The 16,739-nt window shown below is 38.2% G+C and overlaps 1 protein-coding gene and 2 non-coding genes across 3 annotated transcripts; all 3 read left to right on the forward strand.

Moving 5' to 3' along the window:
- Nucleotides 1–483: 483 nt before the first annotated feature.
- Nucleotides 484–16,677, forward strand: LOC114570107 (plexin domain-containing protein 1). The gene is made up of 15 exons (XM_028600333.1): nt 484–559; nt 1,556–1,588; nt 9,908–10,074; nt 10,347–10,490; nt 13,135–13,204; nt 13,330–13,452; nt 13,529–13,647; nt 13,737–13,836; nt 13,940–14,035; nt 14,148–14,229; nt 15,604–15,664; nt 15,753–15,873; nt 16,015–16,050; nt 16,129–16,286; nt 16,399–16,677. The coding sequence occupies exons 1-15, from the start codon at nt 553–555 to the stop codon at nt 16,510–16,512; spliced, it is 1,431 nt and encodes a 476-aa protein (XP_028456134.1). The 5' UTR covers nt 484–552; the 3' UTR covers nt 16,513–16,677.
- trnac-gca (transfer RNA cysteine (anticodon GCA)) lies at nt 10,734–10,806 on the forward strand. The gene has a single exon. It is a non-coding gene; the product is annotated as a tRNA-Cys (tRNA).
- Nucleotides 12,526–12,597, forward strand: trnac-gca (transfer RNA cysteine (anticodon GCA)). Its single transcript has one exon. It is a non-coding gene; the product is annotated as a tRNA-Cys (tRNA).
- Nucleotides 16,678–16,739: the final 62 nt, after the last annotated feature.

Here is a 16,739-nt window from a genome sequence, read left to right on the forward strand (position 1 = left end):
GCAGCAGCTGCTCCCAAGAAGGTTGATCAAGTGAACATGTTCCAGCTGAGGAGATGTCCTCTCTGGGTGTTTACATTATAAAGTGTGGCCTTCTCTGGCTTTTTGGTCATTCAAACCATTCTATGTAGTGAAACTTTTCCAACTACTTTATGCATCAATTTTTTTTTTTAGTTTGACAGTGCAGCTGATCTAGAGTGCACATACGTGTCAGATAATTTGTCCTGTTAAAAAACTAAGACCTAACTTATTCTCATAGACACATTTGAACCCCAAGATATGTTTTACCAATAAAGTAATATCATCATTGGAATAAAGAACGTGCATGTTGCTTAAACAATCATACTCTTTTAAGATATACTTAAAACAATAATTGGGATTACTATCAATCAAACAAAATCTTCATATTAAGTTGCCCTTTTTTGCAACGTAATTCATATCTCAGTGTTCAAATTGTTCCCTTACTAATCTGCTGCTTTTTATCCAGGTATTGGCTTTTATCTGGATTCACCTCATCAGTGCACTCCATGAAAAAAACAGTAATCCTTGCACTATATGCTTAGTAAGTATAACATACCAGCAGTCCTAATAATACAAAATAGGGAAATATAAAGGAGGTGAAAACATCTGTGTATTGTTTGTTTAAAGTCAGCATGACCTTTCCACAAAATCCACACCTGCTGCTGTGCCCACTGTATGCTGTGTTATGGTCTGCATTATGGGACGGGGTACTGATTGCCTTTCCAGCTGTGAATCCAATAAACGCTCGGCTGCAATTTTCTTTGCCAAGGATTCTGTGGTTGTTCTCAGAGCAGATAGAAATGATGAAAGCGGTGGCTGAGAGAGGTGGTGGAGTCAGCCACAGTGCTTGTAAACCTCGAGTTTTGTCAGTTTTACATGCCATAAAAAAACAAGGCTTTTACATAACCACTGGAAATTAAACTGCAGCTAAAAGAGACTTTTTTTTGTTCCATGTGGGCCACAAAAGGATGTTGTTGTTAGAGTAGAGATACAATGTTTTGAAGAGTCATAAACAGACTTGACATGGAATATGTGTATATCATAACTAGCACTGATTTTAGCCCTGGAATTGTTAGCATCATGATCACCATGTCTAATTTCAGATGTCAGGTTTCTCACTGTCCTCGCAGCCGGTTTGGACAGAGGGAGGCGCCATTCACACTGCTGACAGTGACACTCCAGTGGATGGATGGATGTTTAAATCCCAAAATAGAGGAATACATAGTATCATTTTATAAAATAAAGTGTGATAGACTTTCTGCTCCAAAGCCTCATCGACTGATCCCTGTCAACGGATGAACAGCAGTGAGGAGGAGAGAGAGGGTGTAGTCAGAATCAGGGGTGTGTGGAGAGAGGGAGCGGGATCTGGAGGGAGGAAGAGAGTAACGGGTGGGAGAGGGATTCAGAGAAAACTTGTTTTTGCATAAGAGAAGAAGAGGAGGGAGAAGAAGACAGGAGCTGAGACAAAGCCTTTATTTTTTTCTGGCCAACATGTGTTTTAGTTTGGTGATGCTATTCCTCTGTCTCTCCCAAACAGAGCCGGCAAGAGTTTGGCTTCAACAACAAACAGGTGAGCTGTGTGTATTCTCCCTCCATCATCATTGCTTTAATATTTTCAGTCACACAGGTTTACAGGTGTAGCAAGTCTGTCTTGCAGCCTATACACTGTTTATCTTTTGCTCAATTGGCATTTTATGTTTTGAAAGTATGTGCAATTAAACTGCCTGCAAATGTGTTTCTTAATTAGCTGTACATTTGTTCTTAAGTTAAAGGAATAGTTTATATTTTAGATAATTTTTATTTCTTATTTTGTATGATAACGTTGTGTGCATGCTACTGTTTCTATTTCAACTCACTGTCAACCACAGAACTCCAGAGTCTTCTTCTGGAGCAGCAAATGGGCATGCCATGCCCTTCTTTATTTTACACACAAAATTGAATGACCTAGTATACAATAAAATTACCCTCTTCCACAAGCATGCGACTGAGTCTAAACAAGAACCCACAAACAGCCTGTGTTTATAATTAGACATAGGCTAGACTTTGTTTTTCTCCTTGCCTCCCTGCTAGACTCTGGCAGAAAGTGTGAGGAGGCTTGTGAACTGTTGGAGAGTGGATTTATCAGTTACCATATAGGAGATGTTTTAGGAAGTGAAGGGGCGCAGAGTGATGTGCAGGATGTGTGTTTGGGACATTCATACTCATTTATTTTTATAGCTCTGAGGAATTTGACTGGTCACTTTCTACAAACTCCTCTCCTGCCTTATCCCTACATCTCATTAAATCGTCCAATACTCTTCATGACTTCTTCTGTAGAGCAGTAGTAGTTTATTTTATGTAAAAAATAAAAAAATGTATATACATACATACATATATGAAATTAAAATGACAGATAAATAAGGACATGTACTTCTCAGCACAATCTACCAAAATTATTATAAGTAATTCAAATAAGAAATTCCCATGTTCAAAAAGGAGTAGGAAGAAGTTCATAAACAAACTTTCCTAGTCCTAGCCCCTTTCTCTATTTTTATCCTTTAGTTAAATACAAAACAATTCAATACAATTCTTCTTTACATACACGTACTCTGTATATCTACCCACCTACAGCTCACATATACCCATGCATACACAGGCACAGATGCATACGTACATGCATACACATACATTTACATAATTTCTTTTTTTCCACTCTTTCTTTTCCATCTATCTTCTTCCTTTCCGTTTATCTATAGTAAATCAAATAATAACTCATCCATACTAGACTTAGTATATAGGTCCCATAGAGGAAACCGCATCAATATCCAGGAGGTGCTTCGCTATGTGCTTACAAAATAAGGGGTCAACTATTTGTATTAACCTAACATTATCTTCATTTCTTTTGCCTAATTTGCTCTTATCTGCCTTGTCACTCAACAGTATATACTGGTCAGTTTTTAAAAATGACTTTGGTCCTGAGGGAGCCATCTACACCATCTGAAGCAGACTGTAAAAACACAGAGCCCCAAGCTGAAAAATAAATTGTGTACCCGTCAATGACCTCAGTGTTTGGCCACTCGTCTCTTGTCCTGCTGAGAAGTTTGCTTAACAAATAGCCTGAAGCGGATCCAGACATGTTGGAGCTAAACTGGAAAAATGAGAAACAAAGTGAAAGGGATTGTGTTGTAAGATTGGATCATAGATAGGATGTCATTGTCTGTGGATCCCAGGTTGACTTTTATTTTTTATAAAACGTCATGTGCAGTTTGACTTGTAATAAGCAAAACATGCTTGTGTTTTAGGAAAAATAAAGTGGCAAGAACAAAATCAGTGATCTGCCAGCAACGGAGCAACTTGCTCTTTGAATCATGTTGTAATTTGGAACAGCGTTTGTATGGTAAATGGTTTTGGTCTGAACTCAGTCTTTTTTTCTTTTATTTATCTTTTCAGATTGTAAAAAGCAAAAAATAATGTTTCTGGCTTTTCCATGCAGAGATTTGGTTTCAACATAACAGAAGAAGAGTGAGGCAATCGGTGCACTCATTAGCTTTTAACAAGATTTAACCAACATTGGAATGTCTTTATAATTTTATTGTGAAATGTGACTTTGTTGCACCCTCTTAGGGATGACCTAAAATAAATTAAATTTGTTATTTATTAAAGGAGGCTCCTCTCAAAGCATTACTATATGGGAAAGTGTTACTGTAGTATGTCAGCAGCTCATTTACTGACAACTGTCAACATACTTATGTATGATGTACCATACTATCAGCTTCCCAACTATTTAATAATGAAGTTGTCGGAGTTTAGTTAAATATGCAGATTTATTTTCTTTAATATAAAGCACTATTTAAATCTCCATGGCCTAAGTGGCTTGGCTATCTGGATGAAATTCATTCACTGGAATTGAACTAAAATCTTGCCCATCTGCCATATAACCACACGCCTCTGCTCAGGAAGGGTGTGTTCTCTGAGGCCACTCTGAGTTGACCACTAACAGAAAAAGCCCTCTAAATGTTGTGGTTTGGTAGCTTGGTTTGGTCAGTTTTCTGTTCAGAACATCTGCCCTTTCATTGCCTACATTTGTCAGAAAGTGGTTCCTGTTTTACATCGCTAGGCTTTTTACATATAGGCCTACTTGTCATCCTTTGCTTCCGTGCTGCTCTCATTGCCTTAAATTCCTTTGAAACTTTTACACCCTGAAACAAACGTATTGAATTGCGCAACCTTCATCTGTGTTCTTGACCAGGGGCAGCTTTAACCAATGATAGTTTTCTTATTTTCTGACTCACTGACCCGACATGGGTTAGCTGTTGTGCACACCACCCTGCTCTTTTCCTAAAAGAAGAGCAAACAACACCAGGTCCGTCTTGATTCACCACTTAAGTATTCTGTTGCAATCCTCTCCCATTGGATATTTTTGAGGGGGGGGTTATGAAAAGATAGGACAAGTATTACAAATCAATGCTAAATCTACACAAACTGTGCAACTGTTAGCCGTAATTTAATTAGATTTAAAAAAAAAAATTCTGAAAACCTCAAACGTCTAAATATCAAATCACAATTTAAATCAGTCATGACTAATCTTACTTTAATTATTGACTTTAGGGAATATCAATATACAGTATTTCAGAGGCATCCAAAAGAACCAAAATGTCAGATTCTTACAATAAAGTGTAAATACCAGTGTTGTTCATGTTTATGAGTATTTCTACTGTGAAAATCAATTGATCAATTTGAATATTATCAAGAAAATCTGAATGGTAGAGTTTTCACTCCTTTTTTTCTAAGATTATTTTTTTGGGCATTTTAGGCCTTTAATTCGACAGGACAGATGAAGACGTGAAAGGGGAGAGAGAGGGGGAATGACAAGCAGCAAAGGGCCGCAGGTTAGAGTCAAACCCGCGGCTGCTGCGTCGAGGAGTAAACCTCTATATATGTGCTCTAACAACTGAGCTAACCCGGCCACATGAGTTTTCACTCTTTTATCAATCGTCAAATGTAAAAGGTGAATTTTCAAACTGTTATTTTTTTCATTATAGTTAATGTACTATTTTGCATGAAGTGTTATAAGATACCCAGCAGTATAGGAGCAGAGCTCAGACTACTGGAAATAGATGAGAGGAGAGTGAGTTTTTGTCAGCTTCTCCTGGACGGCATAGACAATATGACTCCCATTTCATTGTTTTGGTTATCTGCTGGTGATTTCAATACTACTGGCTGTGAGACCAGTGACCTGACTAGATATTAGAAACCACAGCTTCATTTTTCATCTGCACCCCTCCCAGCTTTTATAAATCAGAATGTTTATCTGCTGCATTGCAGACCTCAACATCTGTGTGCGCACCATTTCTTCTCTGTCCTCATAGATGCCATAACAGGGCGGATCCAGTGCTCAACAATCACACATCTAGGTTTAATATATGAGCTGTCACGAATGCATTGACGCACCAGTTAACTGAATCAAAGGGTGGAAAGAAACACTAATGAACAAATACAATACGCTTTCTATGATGTCAAGACATTTGGGTTGTTGCAACCTGTTAAAGCATTGTAGTTTTGATGGCTGTGGAAGACATCAGTGTTATAATTGTGTGAATGCAGTGATGTCAAATGCAGCCAATGTCCCACACAGTCTGAACTCTGGGGGTTTGGCACAGGATATACATAGCTGAGGGACCAACAGGCCTTTGTTCCCCTCCCACACTTAAGACAGAAATGCAGGCATTAAACCAACGTCAACTAATATTTCACTGGCATAAGAGGAGCCGCACTGGGTGCTGGCACCCAGAAGGAGTTGTTTTAAGCCAAATATGTCAAATTTCATGTTCTTTTATGTGTTTTCTTGCAGAATTTCCATTTTTTTGTGAAGACAAATGCCCTGAATTGAGCGGAGGCTCCCTGCTCTAACTGCTTTCTGTTTAACAAACAAGAAGGATTAAGTTCTAGTCTGTTAATATTCTCATTTACATGGGCTAGTAACAGTGGGAGAGGGAGTGGGAGGTATGTAGCCGTGAGACTTCGCTGTTGTCTTTTCAGGATTAGAAAGCATGTATAAAATGGCTGAATTTAAAGCAGCTGTCTAAACCAGGGGGCAGGTCAGTCTGTGGAGTCTTTTATCATAATGCCATGTTTTTCACACCCCATGAGCTACGCCCGCATCCCTCAAACTCTGAATTTAAGCTGTCATTACAATTTATTCGAATCTGATGTGTAAAACGAGCGCACACTTCTATACAGGTGGCTTTAGCTCAGTGGAGGAACATGCCACAAATCGTGTACAATTATGTTGTTCCATGCCTAATACTTCTCAAGTTTCCTCTTTCAAGTGCAGGTGTCGGATTAAAAGTGGGTTAACGTTACAGTAAATAAAGTTAGAGTTAGTCAGACTGCTTCAACAGTGACTGTGAGTATGGCTGAATTCCACGTTGTACTGCAGCAGAAAGACAAACACGTTGAGTTTAGTCTCGCCAACTTTTAAAATGTTATATTTCATCAACGTGTCTAGATTTCACCTCAGTCACAGTCATCTGGTTCACGTTACTTTGAGGGCGGCGGTTCAGTGCCAGTGCTGCTAACGTTAGCTAGATATCCTAGCTGTTGATTTAAGCTAGCGTTATCACGATTTGGGGAGCAAGCAAAGTTCATGCACATGTAACAGTGAAGATTGACACGGTTAAATTGAGTGTTTACAGGTGTTTGAGCTTAGGCTTCCTAACCGGACCACTTTAAGATCTGGTAGTCTCACCCTGCTCAGTTTTAATCTGCTCAGTTATCAACAAGTCCCGACATGAAAACACCGGAGCAGAGACGAACTCTTCGCGGCAGCCAAGCTGACCACGGCAGGACATTCACGGTGTTTCTGACGGGAAACTGAACACGACGGAGTGATTATCTTGGCTTTTTTGTTCGTAAAAGTTGCCAGCGCTGCTTCAAATACCTCCTGTCGTTCACTGAAAGCCAGAAACAAAAAACAGCAAACGTTAGGGACAGGAGGTCGCACGGATTTAGGGTTAGATGAGACACCCCGCGAAAGAAGAGCGCTGTTTCGGGGTATTTATAGGCTGCTGCGTGACGTCACTTCCGTGTACCGTATTGTACCTAAAAATCTGCGTATCACCGTAATATTATAGATAGATAGATAGATAGATAGATAGATAGATAGATAGATAGATAGATAGATAGATAGATAGATAGATAGATAGATAGATAGATAGATAGATAGATAGATAGATAGATAGATAGATAGATAGATAGATAGATAGATAGATAGATAGATAGATAGATAGATAGATAGATAGATAGATAGATAGTGATCTGGCATGCTTCTGTCACCTAGCTCTATTTTCTAAACATCCTTAGCTGAATAAAGATGTTGTTTTATGTGGCAAAATCCCCCCTTTAAATGCAGCAGTGGAATTACTCTAAGTAGCCTACTTTTACCTACTTGGGTACAATGTTGAGGTACTTTGCTTGAGCATTTCCATATTATGCTTCTTTATACTTCTACTCCGCTACTTTTTGGAAGCCATTATTGTTTTTCTACATTTATTTGATAACATTAGTTAGGCTACTATTTGCACATTCAGATTATTAATACAAAATATAAATCAGCTAATAAATGAAGATGTATCATTATGGATTAAACGGTATACAAAGTATGCCTAGTAGTAGAACCATCTTTACCAGCTGCTATATAGTGATATTTACACATGAATGCCATTAATATATATTATTCTTAAATGCACAATTTGGCATATTGAGGGATTTTATTTTTGGTACTTTAAGGGTATTTTGATGCCAATACTTTTGTACTTTTACTTAAGTAAGACTTTGAATGCAGGACCTTTACTGTGGTATTGCTATTTTACTCAAGTAAAAGATCTGAGTACTTCTTCCAGCACTGTTTAAATGTATTATATGATTCTAGCACCTGGAAATAGATAATAAACAAACTGCCAGCAATTTGGGAGTAAACTTTTTTAAGTGAGGTCTGAATATTGTTCAATATCATTTAAAATATCTCCAAAATAAAGTCACCTTAATTTAGTCATGTCTTGAATGCCTTGTTAACATTTAAAACAATAAATAGTCCTTACCCTGTATATGTTATACATTTGTTTCTCATTAGGAAATCTTGAATGTTTTTTATGAGTACACATAAACTTTTTATCAACTGGCTTGTGAAAATGCAGGAAGTATGGAAATCTTTAAACACAAACAAAATGTTTTTACATAACTTTCTCTTAAAGCAAACATTGTATTTGTAACACAGAGTCGAGCAGAGTTGTTTTGTGAAAGCCAAATCTATTTTTGAATTTAGCTGGAATTGCAGTCTTCCTAGAATGTATTCTTTGATCATATATATATATATATATATATATATTCCATTCTGGCTTCGACAAGTAAAGAGCCATTAAGTGTGCACTTACTGGCTCTTTACTTGTTGAAGCCAGAATGGAATTCAATCAGAAAGTTTACATGTATCCACTGGAAGATATTTATTATTACCATTTATTTATTAATTTATGAGACTATCACTATCATAACCCCATTTGTTGTCATAGGGGGTATAGCTCATTGGCAGAGGATTTGACTGCAGATCAAGAGGTCCCCAATTTATTTCTGGGTGTCCCCTACATGTAGCATGTATCATAAAATTGCATCTACATTTAAATACTTTGAAGCTATATATATATATATATATATGACAACAATGCAAGTTTATTTAAAAAACAGCATTTTTTAACAACATATGCTTATGTAGTTCACCATAAAACAACAAGGAAAATATTTAATAACTAAGCATTTAATAAATAAGCCTATATATCCAGCTGATTAAACTGATGATCAGTTACTTAGTTTAACATTTCTGCAGACTATAAATTTCCTCAACACTTTCTAAGCCTATATTGCCTCTGCTCTGTATACCGCCAACATAAATGACTCTTAGAATCTTAGTCAACACAGTTGGGCTCCAAATGTACAGCTGTACCAGTGACCGAGGTTACGCAAGGACCAAAATGTCCATAGGTCTACATCCAAGTCTTGGTGTACCAGCAGACATGCATTTTGTGAAAACCATAGTGTGGTTGTAGAATAGAGCCATACTATATTCAGTGACCCTCCGCCCACTTTCATGGCATGGACTCAACCATTCTCGCCTGACTTCATTCATTCCCAATCATGGTCTAAACTCACCTGACTTCACTTACTGCTAATCATGGCCTACTCTAAAAGTCCCACCCATTTCCTTTGTCCTGGCTGGCAGCAACATGAGGCAGCAACACGAGGGCCCTCTGTCCTCACGATTCAGAGGAGAAATCCTATGAATGTGCGTGAACAAACCCGTCAAGCCTCATCATCTACCTTTGCCCTGAATGTGTGTAGAGTAAATAAATGGCTTAAACAGAAGCACCTGTTGTCCTTCATACATTAAAAACCAATCCAAAGATAGAATATACAGTGGTGCTAAAATAAACTCCTAAAGTCAACTAGGAATATGTGACTTTCAATATGTAACTTGAAGAAACACAAGCCATCAATTAAAACACCCAGAAAGTCTACCACAGTCTGCTTACTAAATATGGTTTACATTGTTTGGTGGATTTGAAAGTTCCTTCAGAGAATCACCAAATGTTATTTTTATTGTTTCTATCTTCATTCAACAATGGTTTTAACTGACAAGGCCAGGACTGACAATATCAAAAGCAAATTCTAATTACTCATTTGGCTGAGTGGCTGATTACTGGGCCACAACTGTAAACATCATTCATCGAGACAGTGGTTCTCTTCTTTTCAGTGGATTCAGGATTTCAGTTGGCATTAAATAAAGATGCAAGTGCTTATATCATGACATCCCATAATGACCAGCACAACATACTAACCTGATATTCATTATTTTGGACAGACATTTGGTACAGTGTGCTCTCACAGCAGCATGAAGACTCAATTGGAGGGGACAGTCATCCTCGCAGAGCTCAGGGGTCATCTTCAGGCCCCGCTAGGATCAGCAGGGCGGTCCCGGGTGGAGGTCTAACCATCAGCACCCTGCCAGACAACATCACACGTGTAGTGGTGAGAGCTACACCACAGTGTTTCTTATGACTGTAATGGTTTGTGGCATTTATTTTGCTTTTGGCTTTTGACGTGTTCTATTTGTTTTAGTTGGAATTAAACACTGTCCTCTTGTGGAAATCGAGTTTCCTTGTTTCCACTCACTTTGAGAAGTATGACAGCATATGATTTAACCATGTACAGAGTGAACTTTTGATTCCTGTAGGACACCCTCCCTAAACACTGTCACACCGTTACCAGCTCTGATCCTCTGTGTTTTTCTTGTGTGGAAGGAGGATTCTGGGAAGTATTACACATGGCGTAGCTTTGGTCCAGAAGACCAGCGCACACAGGAACTATGGGTAGACATGAGTGACGTCCGACATGGCCAAGTTAGAGTCCATGGCATTCTGTCAAATTCATACAAACAGGCTGTGGTGAGTCTCACTCATAAAAAATACATTTCCTTTCTTACTGCCTTTGTAGGTTATTAGTAAATAAAAACAAAATAACACAGTTGGAATTCATATTGTAATTTACCAGGCCACCAATAAGAAATGGGTGACATTTGTAGAGGGTGTAGCTCAGTGATGGCACATTTGACTACAGATCAAATCTAGGTGGGATGAGTTGACATTTTATCCATATGGTCATTTACAACACAGTCAGTATGCAGTGTTGGGGGTATAGCTCAGTGGTAGAGCATTTGACTGCAGATCAAGAGCTTCCCCAGTTCAACTCTGGGTGCCCCCTATATTATAAAAACATGCTGCATGCACAATGTGTTACTATTAAATTGTGAAAGGTTTAAATGAAGTTGAGCTGCAATCCTCTCTGCTCATACACACCAGTTCAGAATTGCTGCTGTAATAGCGAAACTTATCTTTCCTATGTCCTTGGTGAGATAGATGCTAAACTGCAACACTGCAGCAATTAGAAGTTCACAGTTACTGACTCTTACTTGTCAAAGTAGAGCAGCCTGAAAGCTTACGAATGTGTCCGCTTTTCTATGTAAGACATTTATACATTTTATTTATTCAAATGGTTAATTACTAGGCTATCAAAAAAAGCTGGTCCCTTGTAGTGGGTATAGCTCAGTAGTAAAGAATTTGATTGCAGAGGTCCCCAGTTGAATTCTGGGTACCCCCTATATAAATCTGTGTTCTTTCTGTGACAAAGATTATTCATTGTTTACTAGTCAAATAGCCAATCCGGATTTTTTTTTTTCCTAAGTGGATGCACTCACTTGTTAACTTGTGTTAAAAGGTTATTTTTAAACCTTTATCCATATAATTATTTATGAGACTATTAATGAGTAGCTCTTGCCGATGGGGGGTATAGCTCAGTGGCAGAGCATTTGACTGCAGATGAAGTGTTCCACCGTTCAACTCTGGGTGCCCCCTACGTGTAATATTTATTACACAGCTGCATTTAAAGACTTTGAAATGATAACTCTGTTGTATTAACTTTCTATGCAAATACACACTAGTAGTGTTCAATAAACTGCAATGCAGCAGCAATTACAAGTTCACATGACTGACTCTCCAAATGTGTTTCTACATCTTTTATGTGAATAAGAACAAACCAGGAGATTATTTTGTTGTAAAAGTGCAAAAAACATACAACTCATCTCTTCTATGTCCTTGGTAAAATGAAGTGCAAAAGTTGAACATTGTAGAACATACAAGTACACAAACAATGATGGATTCTACATTTGTCAAAGAGAAACTCCTGAAAATTTCAGTTTCAGTCTGAAACATATGGTAACACTGCTAGGGGAGCTAAGGGACTGGGAAATACCAAGAGCTACAGGCCTGCCAGAGGCTGTCAACACCGCTCCAGTTTTGACCTCTATTGTCCAACACCTGGTACCTAGGTAATACATACATCTCACTTTAATATGGAAAGATGTGGTGGATCAGGTACAGAAAAGTGGAAAGAGAGTACTTTGGCTTTATAGAAACATCCAATCCAGGTTCCATAGTTGGAGAAGCAACATTTCTTACATCAGATTTTAAATTGTTGAACCTAAGAAAATAAATGTGCTTGCAGTTTGGGAAATCAAGAGACAGGTGTTTTTAGTATAATATTATACAGCTAAAGCTACAGTCAAGGGTTATCATTTTTATCAATGGTTACAACAAGGACAGTTTTCCAAATTGCTCTATTGATCTTGAGACTGATAATGTGGATTTTAAAAGTGAATCATGGTGTTTTGGATCTCAGTTATTTAGCAGAATATCTGTTTTGAGAAGTACACACCCAGTTACCTCAATGACCCGCTCCTATACTGCCAAGTTGTGTCTATGTTTTAACTAGATCATTGCAATATAGTTACATCAGACTGCATGCTGAGGGAAATGTTAATCCTGGATTGGCTGCTTGGGAGTCCGAGGCAGAGCCTGCTAGTGTACATAAGGACCTGTCCCTGTGCAAACAATATGTCATGATAAAAACACTTCATACATATGTGGGGGTATAGCTCAGTGGTAGAGCATTTGACTGCAGATCAAGAGGTCCCCGGTTCAAATCCGAGTGCCCCCTCATTTTCAGAAAAAACTGGACATTCATATAGTCTGATTGTTCTAACCTATGATATTGAATGATGTTCAACAATAATAATAATTCTGAAGATTTCATTCTAGATTTGTTTGGCAACAGTGGTTATTAGTGGTGAGGGATTCCTCTGAAATGGCTGTAGGATAGTTAACAGTGAAGTTAATATTGTTTACATAGTACAGACACTAACACTGGATTACTTGGTGCATCAATTCCTGTGAATCCCTTGTCTGAGGACTATAACTTTAAATTCTGAACATACAGGAGTGGAGGAGTGGTGGAGTAACTAAATGAGTAAGAGTGGTGTTTTATAAGAAAATGACTGTTCAATGAGAAAAATGAAACAAAACAGCTTTTACCAGACAAATAAGCCTTTTGCAGCTTCTTTATTCCATACAATGCAAATGTACTAATTCTCCCTGCTTACGGAGCTGATCAGGAGGCTTAGTACCGTAGAATAGCAACTCAAAACATAACCTCAATTTCTATTTCTCTCTCTGTCTGACTATCTCTACTCTGCAGAGGGTTGCCCTGTCGTTTGACTTTCCTTTTTACGGACATTACTTGAGGCAGATTACCATAGCAACTGGAGGTACTTTTTGATTTTGTAACAGATGCCCAAGTGACCTTTCCTTGCTTTATGTTTAGAGCAGAGATGTGCTTTTGCAAATCATACTACACAATGCCTTACATATATTTCCATCTGGCCATTTTTAGGGTTCATCTTCACAGGGGACATTACTCACCGTATGCTGACCACAACACAGTACATCGCCCCTCTAATGGCTAATTTTGACCCCAGCTACTCCAAAGAATCTACTGTGCAATACCTGGATAATGGTAAGATGGCACCTGGTATTTGAACACTATTGTCTGATCACTTGTCAGACTTCTGTTTGACATTTACTGTCTTCAGGTGAGGTGTTTGTGGTCCAGTGGGAGCGGGTCAGACTCCCAGGAAAAGAATCAGGAGGAGCCTTTACGTTTCAGGCTGCACTTTACAAAACAGGAACCATCACATTCAGCTACCGAGATGTGAGACACACCTCTGCTCTGTGCTTTAATTTAGTTATCTTCCTTATTGCTGCATGCATAAGTGATTCCTCTTTTTGTCGGTTTATCAGATACCTCTGTCATTAGATGTGATGGGTTCAGCTGAGCATCCAGTAAAGGTTGGTGTGTCTGATGCCTTCATGGTCACGCCACCTTCTCCTCAATCACAAGGTCAGCAATAATGTTTATGCCTGTCTGCCACCAAAAGACATAATCAGTCTTCAGAGAGTCTTGTGAAACCCTTCAGGTATTTAACCCTTAATCTCTAACAAAGATGCCCAATGGCGGACGATTTATGAGTACCATCGGGTTGAGATAGACACTACAAAGGTCACCAGCTACTCTGCTGTTGAGTTCACTCCACTGCCTAGTAAGTGATCCATATCTATCATCAATAAAGGATTAGTTTCACTACTCAGTATGTTAGACTGCATCAACACTAAAACTTCAGTTTTCTTGCTTGTCTCTTTCTCTCTGTTCAGCCTGCCTGCAGCATGACAGCTGTGAGCTCTGCCTGTCATCCAACCAAACCTCTGATTGTAGCTGGTGCAATGTACTCCAGAGGTGAGTGGGACATTACCATAGCCCAAATGTTGTTATTGCAGTTTTTAAAGGTGAATAGAGTAAAAAAAAAAAAATACCAATAGACACCACCATGAAGCTTCACCAGTTGATTACGAACATTAAGGCAATTATTTTTCAGATTACAAGTTTTTTGAAACGTTGTGTTTGAATATGCAAATGAGCTAGTATCTAATTAAATGTGTACTAATTTGTATACCTTCCCAGAACACAGATCTGAATATAAATAAAGCCAGGTTCAAAATTCTTGTTTCATTTTGTTGACATTTCCAAGGTTTAACAGAGGGGATTTCAGATATCTCTTTTTATCACTTCCTAAATCAGAAAAAGGAATAAAATGTTATATAAATATGGCTCTAACTTATATACGAACAAACTATCTTTAAAAATCATCAGAATATACATAAGAATAAAACTAGAAAGTTTGGTGTTTGTAAGTGAGAAAATGGCCTTTGAAGATATGTATTGTAAAACTCCATGCATTCTTATTGGAAGCCACTATTTACAGACACAATATCTAATCAAATCCTGAGCATCCTTATATCTTACCCTTAGGAGAAACATACAGCCACAAATTGATTGAGTATTGTAAAATAAACCCAGATATGTATTTTGGTTGTTTTCTTTCCGCTAGTCTGAAATAAGACAAAATAGCCCAAAATCTCAAAATTGACCAGTGCATGAAAACATACTGCCTTTAGTGTCTGGCCTTTTTTTTTTCTCCCACAATATCTTTATTTATTTCCAAACATAGTGACATTTACATATAACCATTGGGACTCAAAACTCTTGCCCCAAACCCAGCAGAACCCATGTCCATCAAACCCTGACCGAGACATAACAAAACAACACAAATAACTAAATAAATATAAATAACTAAAGACAAAAGAAACTGAAGTATACAATAAAATAATAATACAAATGCTACACAAGTAAATAAAAAGGTGGGGGATAAGTACAAAACCTACCATGCACAGCTCCTACTCACAAGTGTGCACTACACGTGAATTAGATAATAGTCATTAAAAATCAGACAGTAAACATTTTTCCCAAGTGAACTGCAGAGAGCTATGGGTCGTCCCCAGGTATCTCCACCAAACGAGACAAGTCTTTATTTGCAAGGAAATTACTAAAGGGGCCCCAGATGTTATCAAAGATTGGTTGCTTACCCCTGATTGCATACGTGATCTTTTCTAAGGTCAGAGTTGCTGTTAATTCTGAAAGACATCTACCTATCCTTGGTCTAACCACCTCTTTCCAAGCAATTGCAATGACTCTTTTGGCCAACAACAGACCTATATCTAAAAATAATCTAGTGTCTGGCCTTTTAACCTTATACGATATTGCATGTTTTAGGTGTTCAGATGGCATGGATAGACACAGACAAGAATGGTTGGACTACGCCTGTTCAGAAGAGGTATTGCTGGACATCAAGAATGAATATCTGCTTATTTCCCATTTTTCAGACTCATGCATGTATTATATTGTATTATTGTATATGGCAGAGCAAAAATGCAACCTGTGAGGATTACTCCAGGGTCGACAGCCCCACTGGTTCTTCTATCACACCAGAGATCGAGGAAGTGACCTCACTGACTCCTCGACAACAAGACTGTGGAAGTAACGGTGAGGCTGATCTATTTTTTGTGTCAGTACAATATACATTGCAGTATAACGTATGCAGTATTTCACCACATGTTTTCGCTCGCTCAATAAAAATAACCATGAAATAGGTATGGAAATGACTTCCTTTCTGTCTTCTTTCAGATAAGACCAAACATCATATATTTAAGACTGGCAATGGTGAGTTCATACATATAAGAGCCATTATAGTTAAGCTTTATGAAGGGATATAATTATTGGACTTCATCTTTAATACAGATGTGAAGACAGATTCTTCAACCAAGACTGATGGGTTGGCTAACACTGGAGTGATAGCCGGAATAGCAGCTGCGCTGGTGTTACTTTTGGCTCTGATACTGGTAGCTCTTTACATCAACTACCATCCTACTGCTGCATCACCACTTTACCTCATCCAGGTGAGCACTGAATGGGTCCTACTCCTGCCCTGACAAAAGCCAGGTGTGCTTTAATTACACATGTCCACATCAAACGTCACATCAAATGTCATTTTCTGTGTGTGTAATTTAGCGACGCAACAACTACTGGCCGTCCTTGAAGTTTCAGAAGCAACAACCTGGTTACACAGAAGTGGAAGGAGAAGGTCATGAAAAAGACAGCATTGTTGAAGCTGGGCCATGTTGAAGTGATGGATGGAAATGTGGATAAATATTTGCATTGAACTGATTTCTACAAATATTCCAATATATACATTTGTCCGAAGCCAGTTCAACTTTTACATTCAGTTCATGACTCCATTGTAAAAAGGTGAAATTGTTGCAACAGTTTGTGTAGATTATAGCTGAATGTTATATGATATTGAAATATTTCATTAGAAATGTATATCTCTGCTGTCTCCCTTTTAAAAAAAA

Source organism: Perca flavescens, chromosome 15 (genome assembly GCF_004354835.1).
Source record: "Perca flavescens isolate YP-PL-M2 chromosome 15, PFLA_1.0, whole genome shotgun sequence".
NCBI classification, from domain to species: domain Eukaryota; kingdom Metazoa; phylum Chordata; class Actinopteri; order Perciformes; family Percidae; genus Perca; species Perca flavescens.

Bases quoted from the DNA above. Each gene is read 5' to 3' on its own strand.
- LOC114570107 (XM_028600333.1), top strand. The intron at 10,491-13,134 runs GTGAGTCTCACT...TCTACTCTGCAG, and splicing joins ATTCATACAAACAGGCTGTG to AGGGTTGCCCTGTCGTTTGA. The intron at 16,051-16,128 runs GTGAGTTCATAC...TCTTTAATACAG, and splicing joins TATATTTAAGACTGGCAATG to ATGTGAAGACAGATTCTTCA.